The sequence below is a fragment of the Notechis scutatus genome, chromosome 1, assembly GCF_049901735.1.
Source record: "Notechis scutatus isolate UNSWTSFEM ecotype Mainland chromosome 1, rNotScu1.2, whole genome shotgun sequence".
Classification (NCBI taxonomy): Eukaryota; Metazoa; Chordata; class Lepidosauria; order Squamata; family Elapidae; genus Notechis; species Notechis scutatus.
Window position 1 is genome coordinate 308494633 of NC_142009.1, and position 16706 is coordinate 308511338.

The window sequence follows — 16706 nt, forward strand, 5'->3', positions numbered from 1 at the left end:
AACGCTCCCACGTTCTAGGCAAGCCCCAGAACACAATAGCCTCTGGCTGTGTGCAGTCTAGCAAAGCAAAGGAACTGGGAAATGAGTCGAGTCCACGAAGCAAGGAAGAAGCAAGCAGTCCTGCAAACTCCAGATTTCTGCAACGGCACAGAAACTCTACAAATTCAGTGTTTGTTCAAACGCCCCTCCCCACAGTGTCTCTTTAAATTTCAATGCGTCTTGTGAAGAGGGATGGGGCTGCGCTGTTCCTGCCTTCACTCTCTGTGCTTGGGGATCAGGAAGGGGTAGTCCTTGCTCATCGCCTGAGCTCCATCATTTCCACTGCTTGCCTTCTCTCAGTCATTCTGCCCCTGTTCCTCCCTGCTAACAAGCCATCTCAATCCTGAGGGGCCCTGGGCTGCCTTGTCCTGCTCCTCTCCACATTCCTATGAAATCACCCCTTCGATCTCCGTCAGCTCCAGCTCTGGCTCGTCATCCTCTGCAGATTCAGGCTCCAAAGGGGGCATGACAGCCCCCAACAATCTGGATCCTCATTTTACCAACCTCAGAAGGATGAAAGGCTGAGTCAACCTTGAGACGTTGAGAATCGAACTGCTGGCACTCAGCAGAATTAGCTTGCAATATTGTATTCTAACCACTGCGCCACCACGGCTCTTAATAATGATATAATAATAAAAGATAAAAACAGAATATAATGATAAAAAATAAAAGAGGAAACAAAAGCTGATGGTGGATCTGAGTAAGTATAATTACACATAATTTAGCAGTGGCCCACACAACCTAACCTATAAAGCCTAGGAGAACAATTAGGATATTAAGGCTTTCCAGAATGCCAGCAGGATAGAAACCATGCAAATATAGGGAATCTCATTCCAGATGCAGGCATCACTCCAGAGGAGATAGACTTGTGTGGTCCTGTTAGACAACATTGTTTAATTGAAGTGACTTGGAGTCCACCAAAATTTATTGGATTGAACTAATTAGTATGATATCATGGAAGATAAGCAGTCAGTCAAGTAATCAGGCCCTACACAATGTAGGGCTTCATAGGTCATAATCAACATCTTGAATCACCCCAGAAATATACCAGTAATCTATCCAATAACCTGTTGTTGTGGAAAGTAATTGGCTTTCAATTTTGAGATTCCTACTAAAAATGCATACAAAAATGGAAGCGTGAAGAGAAAATTCCATCAGAATGTGTTAAAAATAGGCCTTAGGGAAAATTATTTGTCGAAATGTGCATTGGCAGGGAAATATGAAAATACGTTCTTTTGAAAATGTTCACTATTTTTCATGCAAATTTTTAAGGTATGTACAAACCAATATGAAAGCAAACTATAATAGGTTTATGATTGAAATAAATGCTGAGGTTGATAAATAATTTAAGCTGATGTAAAGCAGCCCTATGTTGGTCAGAATAGGATTAAGAATGCATCTTTCATTGTTACCTGTTAGGCTGTTATACAGTTGAACCTGTTCAATAACAGATACTGTTATATCTATTTAGATTCTAATGGGGATTATCAAGAAGTTTGGCTGTAACATAAAAGGCAATCTTGAAAATATCTAAATGTAAACTGCACTCAATTACCGTTTGAGGAAATAGAACAATGACCCAATAAAGCAAAAAGCAGTGTCTGTTTTCAATTAACTTTGAACAATTGTCCTCACTGCTCCCCACTAATTCAACTCCAGTGCTTTTTAGATTTCTTGCTTGTTGCAAGGTGGGTTCATCTAGCCTTTTTTGTTTTAAATGCATTTCCCACCCCTGTTTCAGTAGCTTGGATTGTCACTATAAAGGTTGCCAGTATCAATTATTTTTTGAAGACTAGGAGTCTTCAAAAGTCAAATGTGAAATGTTGGTCATACAATATATGGATGGTTTTCACATTGGAATCCAAGCATTCTGTGGCAAATAGCCTACTTCCACATCTGCTTTATATTGAGAATTTTTGGGAAATTGAATCAAACAATGAGGAAAGAATATGATACCAGCTGATGAGATACTTTTTGGCTGTTTCAGGGACATTAAAAACAACAGTGATTTGGTTAAAGAGTTGGATGAAGCTAATCTTGGAAACTTGTTGCCATTGGAACAGATCAAACAGCTTGAACAAACTTATTTGTCCCAGGAAGTGGTAAGAATTCTGCTTATCTTTTTATTCCATAGCTTTTCAAGTTAGTTATGTTCATATAAGAATTTGTGCAATGCGTCACATTTGTTCTTCGGTTGATAGATTCAACTTGTCACTTTTCACAGTGGTTGAGTTCTCACATCTCACCCATCTGAGGGTTCAAAAAAAAAATCAAGGGAGCAGGTGCAACCTCATGATCAAAGCCCTGCTTTTTTTCCTAACACATAAGGATTAAGCTTGAATTCTGTGTTCACACCCACCACGTTGGCTTTTTGGATTGTGCTCCCCCCTGCCCCCCCGGGCCCACGTACCGCAGCCATAGTTCTGTTTCTTTAGCTTTGATTTAATGTGGTATGTGAACAAAACCACTGTGGTTTGTAAGCTGCTTCTAATTTAATACTACACTTGAAACTAGACTACTGTCAGCTTCCCAAGTGGACTAGACAAGAAATGCAACAAGGTGAGCTAATCCTACCTACTACAAGGAGACATTAACACAATCTTGCAAGTGAGAAAGTACAAATCTCTCACTGTCTCTTTTTAACCACCCAATTAATTAGAGCAGATCCCTTCTAAGTTTATTTATCTGCCCATTGCTCAATTGTGCTCAATTGTGGACTACATCCCTTTTTATCTGATTGTTCCCTGAGCAGCACCTCTTCCCCTCTCCCATCCCAGGGTAATTCCTATATAACATTACAGCTGGTATTATAAGTTATTCAATACTGCACTGCTAATACAATGGGGAGAAAGAGGCACTCCATTTGTGTAATTCCTGTTTTGGTACAATTATTGGGGTTTTTTTTCTCGTTGTTCTTGGGTAATTTACAATTTGGAATGTAGATGCAAAGATGTTTCTGCTCCTTGCAGTCCCACACTCAGCACCTGGTGTCCAATATATAGTAAATGCCAGAGCCCAGAATTGGGTAAGGTCTCCCTGGTGCTGATGTCTGTCCTTCCTCCATTCACATATTCCCAGAAGAACCTCATTAGGAAGCCAAGGGCTATTGCAGGAAAGTTAATACGTACTCCTAAATATTATAAGTGCTGCTATTACCAGAGAGGGTAACCACTCTTGTATGCGGGAGTTTCCAGAAGTCACTTTGGTGAGGATGGACCATTTTGACTCTTTATCAGCTTTCATTTCATAGCCCCTGCATAGCTCAGCTGGGTAGGCAAAGGCTTATTAAACTGAAGCCCAGCATTTGTTCATGAGCAACTTTTTCACTTAGTGGAAGAATTCTAGCATAGCATGCAGCAGAGTTGCTATTCAGTCATTTTAAGAGCACCTTAGATTTAAATATATGTGCATTTCTAGCGAGATAGCTGCTAATTGTATATTTTGGTCTTTTCTTCTTTTCCCACAAAGGATTTTATTAGATGTTGTCTGGACAAGTGTTTGAAAATAGAAGTCAATAGCTGGACGCAAGAGGCAAAGCCAAGGATATTAGATAATTATTATCATAGTGAATTATCAATAGATGCTATAAAGGTAACTAACATGTATTTTATATTTAAGTATGTATTATGCAATCGGCTCCTGGAAAGTTGTTCCAGGACCGCAGCATTCCTATGGAAAGATTCATAATTATAGATCTACCCTGATAGTGGAAGAGCCTCAAGAAGGCATTCCTGGACATTCAGAGTAATCTTACTTCCACTGGATCTTTTTTCCCATCAGCCCATTCCCAGTTCTAGCACACTATTATAGTTGAATCTGGCAGAGTAATTTTCAACTAATTTCAGCGATAGAATTAAAAGGAAAATATATGCCAAGACAAAAGATGGAGAGCAAAACTATTTTTGTTTTTACTCTGACTACAGCAAGTCAATAAAAATTGAAATAATGGATGGCCTAATGTAGAACTTTCTAATCACTATTAAAGTCACTGGTACATTTGCAATACTCCTACATTCAACCATTTCATTCCAGATCTTTGGACTGCCGAATAAACTGTTAGGTTGATTTATTATTGAGAATTGTGCAAACAAATTCCAAATGTTCTTATCCATGGGTTTGATTAAGACCATTTTAAATCCATTTTTTTTTCATGATTTGAACCGTATTCTTCTGATGCACACATTCTCATATTCTCACACAATTACTACTACTACTACTACTACTACTACTACTAAACTCCCCAAAATAATACTACATAGTCTTACAAACCCTGGGAAAATCCCCTATCTATAACTTTTCCCAGAATGAAAATTAAAAATAGAAAACTAAAATAGATTTGGTCTGTTTTACTAGAGAGAAGCAAACAAGTTTCACTAATACAGTGAAGGTTTACTGACAAGAAATAGTTACTTTTTTCCCTCTGTATAGAGTTTTAACAAGAGTTCAAGCAAATTAACTGAAATGTATTCCCAGTTAAGGGACCATCCTAATTAGACTCCCAATGAGATTAGTTATAAATGCAGATACATAAGGTAGAGAACCTGGGCTGAGATCAGAGAGTGGGGACATGCATCTGATGGCCAGCAGTGATGACGTGCCCACTGGATTCTTGTCCATAATACTCTTCTTTTTACCCATTCATGTCTAGCTTGCCAATCCCATCCTTTCTGATATAGACTTTTTGATTGGCTCTTTACTGTGGCTGGTTCTTGCCTTTTTCCCCCCTAAAACAGTAATCCTCCAGCCCTACCCCAAGATTGCTCAGGTTTTGTGCCTACTCCAGGCAACCAAGAAATGTTTCAATAACACTTCCTCCTCCTAAGCTGTGATCTTCACCACCTGCTTCCTACTTTACCTCCATCTACAGATTCTGTAGAACTTCAACCAGTTGGGATTTTCCCGTTTTGCATCACCTGACAAAGGAACAAGCAACATCCTATTGCAAATTTTAACTTGGCAGGTTTAAAGAAACAAAGTTGCAGCTGCAAAATATGCTTTAAATATTAAACAATATACATTAAAACATAGCAAACCAGTGCAAATTTCAAAAATTCAATTCCAGTTTCAAAGTTTCCCAACATCATAACTATTAAGCTTACTCTATTTCTCATTTGAAAGTGTGCTGAAACACACCCTCAACGTTCTTGACAATTGGAGGAGAGTCACAGAGTTCAGCTTATAACATAAGCAGGAAGTACTTAATTACAGAACTGGGAAACCTTGTCATTCTGGAATAGAAATGTGGAAACTGTCACCAAAAAATCCATTGTCACTTTAACATCCTTAGGAATTTCCTGGTTTTAGTCAGCCTGGAAGGGAAAGCTTGCAATACTGGTCAAATGGGACTGGGCTGTGGAAGAATGAGTTGAAAAACATGGACAAAAAGTAACATTTGAATTTCAAAAACAGAAGTCGTCTATTTGTTTCTGGAACTTTATTATTTAATTTTCAAATGGTATGCATTTCTTTCTGTTCTTTGGGATTATCCCATTTTGCTTACTAATATATAGAGATACAAACTCAAGGTTAACCGCACCAAACTTGATTGCAGGAAATACGACTTCAGCAACAGAGTGGTCAATGTCTGGAATACTCTACCTGACTCTGTGGTTTCTTCCCCAAACCCCAAAAACTTTAACCTTAGACTGTCTACTATTGACCTCACCCCTTTCCTAAGAGGTCTGTAGGGGGCGTGCATAAGCGCACCAGTGTGCCTACTGTCCCTGTCCTATTGTTTCTTTTATTTTTCTTATATGTACCCATTTCATGTATTCATAACTATGTATACCTATTATCTTGTAAGCGATTGACAAATCTAAATAAATAATAAATAAATAAATCTTCTTGGTGTCCTGTTGGAGAAAATGTTTACATTTATGATTATGCTTGTAGAATGGGAGAATTGTGTATTAAAAAGTTAAGGTATTAATTCTTTGATTTTGTGGGGGGATGTATGTTTTAGGCTATCAGTGAAGTACAAGAATGTGCTAAGGCCATCACTCGAGAGGTGGGCCACCAAATGTCAGCTTTGCTTTTGACAGAACTCTTGACTTTTCTGCAAAGGTAAGATAGCAAATTGTTGGTAACGTGATTTCATATCAAAGCATGCTTGGCTACCAGTGTAAAGTTACTAATGATTGTTTTCATTTTTATGATCTCTCTAGCTACAACAACGAACTGGAGATATTCATTAGAGAAAATAATCAGAATATATATTTTGAAGCTATAATAATTGCAAACATTAACAATTTCGAGAATTTCTGGTAAGAACAGAATGATAGTATAACAAATTTCTTACATATGTATTAGAAAACCAAGAAACATAATAGGGTTCTGCAAAATGTTTGAACTTTCTCATTATTTTCTTATCCATAATCTTGTTCACTGCATTATTACCCCAAGCATTCTTCTTCATAATTCTCATTAGCATATAACTACACATTTCCATAGCAGTTCATAATGTAATTATTTTATTCCCTTCCAAGCCATTTCATTATTCCTACCCTTTTCTTACATTCATTTTCCATTCATTTTCTTAGGAGATTCATTTTATACTCTTTCCAAAAAGGATTTACAATCATTGTAATTTTTGTCTAGTTTCTTTCATTTTCTCTCATTTTCATCCATGTCCATTTTTCCCCAAAAGATACCCTGATATTTTTAGAAAATTATCTATTATAATTTGAAACCATCTGGTCTCATCCATGTATCCTTTACTACTACTACTAGTCATTCATCATAAACAATTAAATCAATCAGGATTTATGATTCATTTTTCCAGATGTACATATGAATACATTTATTCAGGACAAAAAGATCTGTTTCTAAGCAGATATTATTTTTACTCATTTTTGGTCTCCAAAAGGCCAAATGTTTTTTCTAAATACACTCACTTGGTTTCCATCATGCATTCATGTTGTCCCATTAAAATAATTATTTCCTCCTGGATCACATCTGTATAAACTGTTGCATAATGTTTAATTCTTCCACGTCCCTGTTGAGTGAAGGGTATATATCTGCTTTTATATATACTCATAATAACCTAAATGAAAATATGTAGTGCTTTCTGATATAGCCCTTTATAATAATTTTTATTTATTTATCAAATTGATTTGTTGCCCATCTCTTAAGTCCAGGAGACTCTGAGCAATTTACATCAAGATAACATAAACAATCAATGACTATGAATAAAAATGGATTCAAATTATAGAAGTTAAGATGAGCTAAAAAAACAAAAGTTTGAAGGGGAGAGATGGGGTGACTTCCCTGCTAGTGTACCAACCATCTCCAGCTTCTCCTTCAGGACCTCATACTTTCAGCATGCCCAGATTTTAAGGCTTTTCCTGAGGGGGCGGATCTTAACCTCCTGAGGTATGATGTTCTAAAGCAGGGGTCTCCAACCTTGGCCAGCTTTGCTGGCTGAGGAACTCTGGGAGTTGAAGTCCACAAGTCTTAAAGTTGCCAAGGTTGGAGACTCCTGTTCTAAAGGGTAGGAGTATTGGCCAAAAAAAAAAATCTTCTCTGGTGGGATCTTCTCCTGGATCCCACCAGCCAAAATCCCTTGGCTTCTGGGATCCATATTAGGTCCCTTTTGCCAGCACAAGTGGGGTGGGCCAGTCCCATTGGGATAGGCAGTTCTGCAGATACCCTGGACCAGTGGTGGGATTCAATTTTTTTTTTTTTTTACTATCGGTTCTGTGGACGTGGCTTGGTGGGCGTGGCAGGGGAAAGATACTGTAAATCTCCAGTCAGAGGTGATATTTGCCGGTTCTCCAAATTACTCAAAATTTCCGCTACTGGTTCTCCAGAACTGATCAGAACCTGCTCTAATACCACTTCTGCCTTGGACCCATGCCATAAAGACTTTAAAGGTAATAACCAATATCTGCAAGCAGATCATCAGCCAGTGCAACTGTTGTAACACTGGTGTTACATGTGCCACCCTAGGGGGCCTCCAAAACTGTCCACCCTGTTGCCTCCTGGATCAATTGTAGCTTCTGAAAGTTCTTTAAGGGTAGCCCCAATTAGACCTACAGTTCTTCTCCACATATATTCATCAACTCCACTCTATATGCTGTGTCTGCTTTTGTTCAAGGTATTACCACCTTCCCATTTCTTTTGGGCAGCGGGTTGGATTAGATGACCTACAAGGTCCCTTCCAACTCTGTTAATCTGTTAAATCTGTTTTCACAGACAATTTACCTGTATTTATTTCTGCTGCCCATTCCAGAGTTGGTCAATTTAATCTTTCATATGACATTTTTAAGTGAGATAGGAGAAGGTATAATGTATCTTACCAGCTTATTTCTTATACTAGTGCTACATTCAACATTCCTTCCTAAAGGTAAAGGAAGTGGTCAGTTCTCACACATTTTGGGCAACATGCCACAAGTCCACTTTTTCTTAAGCATGCATCTAAATTGAAAAGATTACATTAGTATTAGCAACCATTATGATTATTGCTGCTATTATTATTCTGATTTGTTATGTATACTTTTTTGGTTGAGAATTGCATAGCATTGTATTCACTGGACTTGTAAGCTGCTGTAAGCAAAATGAACTGATGTTTTAAAATAGCTGAAGAGCAAAGCCTTTAATTCATTGTTAATTGGATTTTCAGGACCCATACAGAGAAAAACACAGATTCAGCTGAGAGTGATGTTAAAACGAACATCTTTTCCATACTTGAGAACATTCGGACGACTGGGTTTAATGTGTTCCTTGAACCCTTGTTTCAAGAGTCACAGGTATTCTTATAGATATATACTACAAAGCTACTTACCCAGCTCATTCAAGATCCTTTGCTGCCTGAGGGAAAGCATAAGATGAAACTTAAACCTTCTTCATTCAGTGAAGGTGAATGAATGACTTTCTCTGGCATTCTAAGGATGGAAAAGCACCTTCATCCTTCTATACTGCAAAAAGCAAACTATGTTTTATGATAGTTTTCTCTTCACTGGAAGGCAACAGCAGGGGGGTGGATGGGAATGGATTAAGAATAGCCACAGGTCGCTCAGCCTCCCAGAAAATGACCCATTCTCTGATGGAATAGTTATCCTTGCTCTTTAATCTTCAGTGGAAAAATAGTGTCTCCCAGGAAAACATTTTTTAAAAGTTAAAAAAAATTAATTAAACAAGTCCATAACCATCTTAAGAATGTCTGGGGAAAAGTTGCATTAAAATGCTTATAATAAAATAAATTATAATGAACATTAAGGAGCAATTGAGCCCACTGTATGATAGCCTGAACTATGAAGGAGAAAGGACAGTGAAAGTATCTTTGTTTGTAATTTTTTTTTCCAGTCACGTTTGAACTAGCAGAATTAGATACTGCTTGAAAAATACCTAATAAAGCTTTTCCTCAAAGAAAAGGGTTTTATGGGAATTTCTTTTCAAAAAACTGATACAATTTTTAAAATTTGTTCCTCAGACGCTTTTGAGACAGTTTAATGAGAAGAGATGGGCTTCCTGCAGTGATCTTATGGATGAAATAATTACATGCATGGATGCCCGTATCCGTGTGTTCAAGATGCTTAAAAACCCTCATCGCCAGGTGAGCTGATGCGAGGAACTGCAAGTGCAAACATTTTTATGCTTTTCAAAATTTAATACTAAGAATGAAGTGAGCCAATTCATGCAACCTAAACCTTGAGGTGGACGAATAAGAGCTAATGTGGTTTGTTTATTTTTTTAAATCACTTTTCATGACGTGCACATGTATTTCCATTATTAACTTTTTAAACAAGTTTTACATGATTTTGAAATGTTACAAAAGCCTGTCCCAAAGGTGCTTTTTCAGGAGGCAACTATACTTTCTTGTTTTTTCTTTTGAAGATGTTTTGCTTCTCATCCAAGAAGCTTCTTCAGCTCTGACAGGATAGTGGGGAATGGAAGGATTTATATTCCTTGCAGACAGCTGGTAATCTGCATCCTTTTAGAGGGTGGTTGAAGCACTTGGCGGTTTATCTGTGTCCTCAGGGTCACCTGAGTAGTGCTCCTGGTTCCTGTAGTCTGCCATTTTTCCTCTGGAAATCCATTCCTACTCCCACACCATTCAAAGGGAGTTCATCCCAAATTGTATAGATAAAAGTCTGTAGAGATTCTCAGTCATCCAGGTCATAGTTGTTCCAAATGTGCTTTTGTAGGAGGCAACTGGACTTTCTTGTTTTTTCTATTGAAGACATTTTGCTTCTCATCCAAGAAAGTTCTTCAGCTTCTTACAAAAGCCTTCACAACCGATGTGTCAAATGGTGGAAATGGAATCAATGCCCATGGTATACGCATAGTTAACTACTTTCCGAAACAGCTGTTTTCTGCCTCCATTTGTTAGAATGGTGCAAATGTTATAAACTAAGTGTTAGGCATCCAGAAATTGTCCATGGTAATCAATCAAAAGCTTAAAACTCATTAAAAAATGGTAAAGGTTTCCTCTTCCAGTCGTATCCAACTCTAGGAGTTGGTGATCCTCTCTGAGAGAACAGCATTGCCGGAAGATGTTTCCGTGGTCATGTGGCCGGCATGACTATATGCCGAGGTGCATAGAACGCTATTATAGATTGACAGGAGCTGGGGCAAGAACAGGAGCTTACCCTGTCACATGGTGCTGGGGTCTCAAACTGAGGACCATATGGTTGACAAGCCTAGCTTCTGTGCCCTCCTTTCCCGGGAGGGGAAAAACTTAAAGGCTTTTTTATCACAGATTACAAATTAAGGCTGAGATCCACCATTTTCCTTTCATTACCACCAAGGTGACTTAAACCCAAAGAAGTAAACTCATCTTAAAAATATCTCTTTTCTGGTCTGAATTTCAATATATTATCCCTAACAGGAAAAGAACTCTGGGTTTTCTGAATAGCCTAGATTAGTTCGGTTTGCATGTTTGCTGAAATCCTAATTATTATTTTTTTAAAACAAGTTTTATTAATTTTCAAAACACACAAGTCATCATTATCCATTACATATTTAAACCTTTTTCCATTATAAATTTAACAAGTCAGATGAACTATAATTCTGTTTTAAACCATTTCCATATAAACATACAAAAACCTCTTATCCAATTTCTCTTTATTTCTCTTTACTCTTATTCAATTTTATTATTATTATTTCATCTGTTTCTTTCTGACTTAATTACCATTATTCTCATTCTATATTTCTGCAAGGTTTTATTAATTCTCCCCCCAAAAAAAACATATATACACAACACACAAAACATAAAAAAATCTTTTTGGAAAGTAACTTGGACCCAGGTATCTCTCTTCATGGACTTCAACTGTATTCATGCTCATCTTACATATCATTACTTATTTTATTTACCATTCTAAGTCTTCTATATTAACTTCTCCACATATTTCACTCTTCTTAATTCTATCTTAATTAATCATCTTAATTTGAGTCATTATATTTGTATATTTTGTCCATTCTTTATTGTACCTTTGTCTCATTCCTTATAAAAAAAAAAAGAAGTTTCTCCTGAAATCACTAATCAGAGTATGATGCCTTTCTATCTCCCCACTAAATTAATCAAGTTAATCTTTAAAATACCACCCAATACCCAATCCAAATTTTTGTTTGCTGAAATCCTAATTTGAGAACATGAGAGAAGAGTTGCTACATGGATAGGAGAAGTTGTCCTTTGGAAATAAAGAAACATCTGGCATTTTTCAGGCATCAAAAATCCCTCCCCACCCACCCAATCCATTTCACAATTATAGTTAGTACATTTTTGGAATCCCTAGGAGTGATGAAATGGTAGGACAATTATTCTTTTTTAAATTTTATTCCATCTGTTTTTTAAAAGAACATGGCAGCATTCCAGATTTCCCAGGCCGAGCTGTCTTGGATTGGCTCATGGCTGCTGATGTCACTTGGAGTCCCATTCTATAACTCCAGCAGAGGAGTTATAGAAGATTTTGGCTTGTTTTTGTCAGGATTGACACCATGCTCAATTCTAAATCTTGTCTTTCTATTCATTTAATCCCTCATTGATGAATTGACTTACTCAGCAGAAGGCTCATGGAAATGACAAGATTCTTGTCTTTATTGCTGTGAAAATGATGCCATGCGCTAAAGAAAAACTTCCCTGCTTCAATGCACAACAGTCAAGGCCTCTATATAGAATCTGTGAGATTTAAGTACCTCAAGAATATATGGCCTTGAAAGGCTCCTGATGAGGCGGTGGGTGATGAGAAGATTTAGCTTCTACGTTTGTTTCCAAAATCCAACACAAATTCCCAAGAAACGACCTGTTTGATTCACCTCCTAATTCTAGACAATAAACCTGCAGTATAGTGTTCTGCAGAGATCAGAATATGTGCATAGATAAATCCTGTATAGTTTTATGCATGTGTAAAGTACACCTGAATAAAAATTTTTGACTGATCCTCCTCATCTATTTTATGCATGCATAAAATATGTAAAATAGCTATGAATAAATTACATACAAAATACATGATTAAATCCCAATCAGATTTAGTAGACATTCTGGTTTAACAGACACCCCTTTATTGGCTCATTAAACTGATGGTTAATGGGATTTTGATCTGGTTGGTGAGCAGCATAAGTAGTTTCACTGTTTATTACTCATCATTCACAATCGTAATTATAATCACCTCAATACTTTCAAATCAAATGATCAAAAAATAACAGACTTAAATCCAATTACATGAGATTTTCATTACAATATGGGATAACTGCAGTTTGTATACCGAGTAAGAAACTACAAAAAGGAGATTTGAAACATTGTATGAATTATTAATAATCTGCAGTGATTGTAACTTGGTGGCGGACTTCATATTATGCATTCCAAAGTTTCCAGTCCTCACCTTCTCCAGGCTTATGCTAGAAAACCATCTGAAACTGTATAGCTCTTGCTAGGTAGTGTAGACTAGGAGTGAGCCATATAGAACCTTCCAGATATTACTGAACGATGAGTCCCAGGACCACGCACTATTAATGTCTCTGGATGGAGTTGCTGGGAATTATTACTGAAGAATAGCCCACCTATGGCTCCTTGCTGAAGTATCCAATGTTGAATTTGATTTATTCCACCATTGGCTTTGCTTGTTGGAAGCCAATTGGGAAGGTCACAAATGGAGGTAACATGACCCCAGATTCTGCAATCATTGTAAATTGTAAACACGTACTGGTGTAGCAGTAGAAAAATTACACATAAAGCACTTTTATATTTAGCAGAAGTCCCCCAATTCTCCAAAGCTTTGCTTAATACAATATTGTGCAAAACCACAAAGTTACTGAACCAAGGAACTAGCCATGTTCCAGTAAGCAACGGTGGATATGGAAAATAACAGATGGTGTAAGATAAAATGAATAATTAAATGTACTTCTCCTTTTTTGGTATAGTTTAATGAGAGAAACGCCCCGGGCTAAGCTGAGGTCACAAAATGTATAAAAGTGATGCCTCAGGAAGAGCCAGGGGTTCAGAATTTGCCATTCTAATGCTCTGAACCTTGTGCACAAATAAAAACCTGTATTCTCCAACCTTTCGTGGCCTTGTGTCCTGATTTGGAAACAGGATCTGCTGCAACACTGGTGCCAAGTGGCCAAATTTTGATCACGTGACCATGGGGATGCTGCAATAGTCATATTGTGCAAGGGTCAGTTGTTAAGTCATTTTTTTCAGTGCCATTGTAACTTTGAATGGTCACTAAATGAATGGTTGTAAGTTGAGGATTTCCTGTAATATGTAGCACCAAGAGTTTTTTTTAAGGAAATACATTAAAATGTTTTCCTAGCATTAGTCTAGATCACCTCTCCCCAGGCCATAGAAACTACTTTGGTTTGAAGAGAAACCAGTTATGTATACAATGGTATTTTTATAACTCTGACAGTAGAATTTGTTTTCTTCCCTGTAACTGAACTAAGAAAATTAACCTCTACTTCTTCTGTTATAGGTTATCATGGAAAAAATTCATCTCTTTCTAGTCCAAAAATACATTGAAAGGCTTGTGTGGAGAAAAACCACACTCAAATCTCCTGAGAAGCAAAATCAATTGTCTGAACTTATCCGAAGTCATGCTTCTATTTTGTACACATTTTGCACAGAGAATGTAAGTCTGCATCTCCAGTCCTGTAATACCACTCTGGATGCCTTGTTGACCTTGAGGCATCCAGTAATGTTCACTGTAGAGTGAAAATTCTTTGTTGTTTAACACAGTGGTCCCCAACCTTTTTGTACCAGGGACCAGTTTCAAGCACAAACACTTTTTCAAGGACCGGGGCGGGGGAGAATCTGAGTTTGGTGGTTTGCTTGCAGACGTTTCATTACCTGACTAGGTAACATCTTCGGAGGTGCTGCGGCGACAGGAAAAGCCACCACCACCCCGGCTTCTTTGAAGCAGTTTCTTCCTGGGCTGGTGGAGCAGCGAGAGAGCGACTGAGAGAGGAAGAGGCAGACACCTGAGGGAGGGAGGGAGACACCTGAGGGATGGGGCTGAGGGAGGCAGGGCCGAGGCGCTCCCTGAACTTGGTGGTTTGCTGGCAGACGTTTTATTACCCGACTTCGTTTCGGAGCAGCTTCGGCTGATAAAAAGAGGCGAATAGTTATTATTCTCACCAGAAACGAAGAAGGCAGGCAGGCAGGCAGAACGGAGCACTGTGGATTGAACTGCGCGCGGGTGGGCAGGGTGGGGGTGAACGGGCGCTTCGGAGGTGCTGCGGTGACAGGAAAAGCCACCCCCCCCCCGCTTCTTTGAAGCAGTTTCTTCCTGAGCTGGTGGAGCAGCGAGAGAGCGACTGAGAGAGGAACGAGGTGGGAGGAAACCGAAGCCGCTGAGCCAGAGAGCAGGACAGGCTTTGGTTGCTTCCTCCCTCCCCTTCTCTCGTTTGTGTCCTTGATCCCCGATCCCAGCAGCATTCACCGAAGGCGAAGAAAGCCACCATTTATTTTTTCTTTGCGGCCCGGTACAGAGTGCTCCACGGACCGGGACCGGTCCGCGGCCTGGTGGTTGAGGACCCCTGGTTTAACAAATAGTTTGGAGAAACGGATAATAGGCTTAAACTCAGGTAGCCAACTGGTACCAACGCTGTGAAGTCATATTTTGGCAGTAAAGGGGGATAGGCAGACTTGAATATTCGGTAAGCCTACTCTTATCTCTTTCCAACCTAAATCCCACAATCTTCTGAAAAGTTCCTGCTAAATTTAGAACTGTACACCAGTTCAGTTCAGAGTACATGCTTTGCGTACAGACATTCTCTACTTCTGAGCAGGACATGAAAAGGTTCCTATAGGAAAGCTACCAGTCAATGTAGATCAGGGGTGTCAAACTTGCAGGCCACGAGCTGGATGCGTCACATGCTGACCCCAACCCCGCCCGGTTTAGCAAAGGGGGAAAAGTCCTGATACGTCACATGATGACCCTGTCACAATGCGAGTTTGACACCCCTGGTGTAGATCAGTGTTTTAGATTGTTTTAATTGCATGTTTCAAGTCCAATACTCTTGACTGTTCTAGAGACTGTTCTAAAGAGTAATAAGGAAATACATAGAAGCATCAGGGAGACTATATACAAAGTACTACTGTCCACCCCACTAAGTTGGGGAGGTTCTACCATTTTGTATCCAGTGATTATTTTTGGAACAAGAACAAGAAATTAAGGAAATACACTTTTTGTTGTTGCTGCTGCTGCTACTGTTATTGTGTTTTGTTGTTGTTGTTATTAGCCTATGTAGCTTTGGGTACTATCATAGTCAAGTTACATCATTGGAAAGGGTGGTGCTGAAATTTTCAGTACCACCTACTCCAATTTCAGGAATTTGGTTGTTTATTGAAGCAAAATGTATGTGCTTCACCTATTCAACGTTCGATATATATGTTCTTGCTTTTACAGATAGTCCTTGACTTGCCACCATTCATTTAGTGACTTCTAAAGCTACAGCAGCACTGAAAAAAGTGACTTATGACTGATTTTCACACTTATGACCATTGTAGCATCCCCATGGTCATATGATCAATGTTTGGGTGCTTGGCAACTGGCATGTACTTATGACAGATGCAGTGTCCTGGGGTCGTGATCACCATTTGTAACTTTCCCAGATGGCTCCTGACAAGCAAAGTCAATGGGGCAAGTAGGTTTACTTAACAACTATATGATTCACAACAACTGCAGTGATTTGCTTGATAACCATGACAAAATGTCATAAAACTGGATGTGAATCATTTAACAACTGCCTTGCTTAGCAATGGAATTTGGGTCTCAATTGTGGTCATAAGTCAAGGACGACCTGTACTTCTATAAGAAAAAGTGTAGTTCTATTTTTTTTAATATAAATTTTATTGAAAGTTTTAAAAAGAGTATCACAATGAGCACAACCTAATAAAGAATTTTTAAAAAAACAAGAGAAAAGAACAAAGACAAAGCTACTGAAAGAAAAGATAAGAAATAGAAAGAAGCAACTTCCAATTTTCTTTGCAGCAAATTTTAAAAAAGCATGATTTCAACATTATCTCTTACTATATAAACAGTGTATTCTGTTTTTCAGTGAGGCTGCTAAGGTGGTCTTCAGAGGTTGCAATGAAAAAGTTGGGGGCATGCAGGGTTTAGGTTGCCCATCTCCTATTTTGAGCATTATTTCAAAGTAAATGGGTGAGATAATTTATAATTGGTAAGAATTTGCAGAGTGAAATATTAAAACAGTCTATTTTATTTCAT

At 38.3% G+C, this 16706-nt stretch overlaps 1 protein-coding gene and 1 long non-coding RNA gene across 6 annotated transcripts in view; one reads left to right on the forward strand and one right to left on the reverse strand.

The window, feature by feature from the left end:
- Positions 1–16706, reverse strand: part of LOC148133481 (uncharacterized) — a 278397-nt gene that overhangs the window by 211899 nt on the left and 49792 nt on the right. The gene's annotated exons all lie outside the window — the stretch shown is intronic.
- Positions 1–16706, forward strand: part of TNFAIP2 (TNF alpha induced protein 2) — a 30022-nt gene that overhangs the window by 8066 nt on the left and 5250 nt on the right. For 3 of the 4 annotated variants that reach the window (XM_026680179.2, XM_087952210.1, XM_087952209.1), the window contains exons 4-10: positions 2027–2141; positions 3508–3630; positions 6002–6102; positions 6204–6302; positions 8660–8786; positions 9470–9592; positions 13950–14105. In XM_026680179.2, coding sequence (XP_026535964.2) covers positions 2027–2141; positions 3508–3630; positions 6002–6102; positions 6204–6302; positions 8660–8786; positions 9470–9592; positions 13950–14105 — 844 coding nt within the window. Of the gene's footprint in view, positions 1–2026; positions 2142–3507; positions 3631–6001; positions 6103–6203; positions 6303–8659; positions 8787–9469; positions 9593–13949; positions 14215–15028; positions 16704–16706 lie in introns of those variants that run through there. The other variant, XM_087952211.1, reaches the window with a different exon arrangement.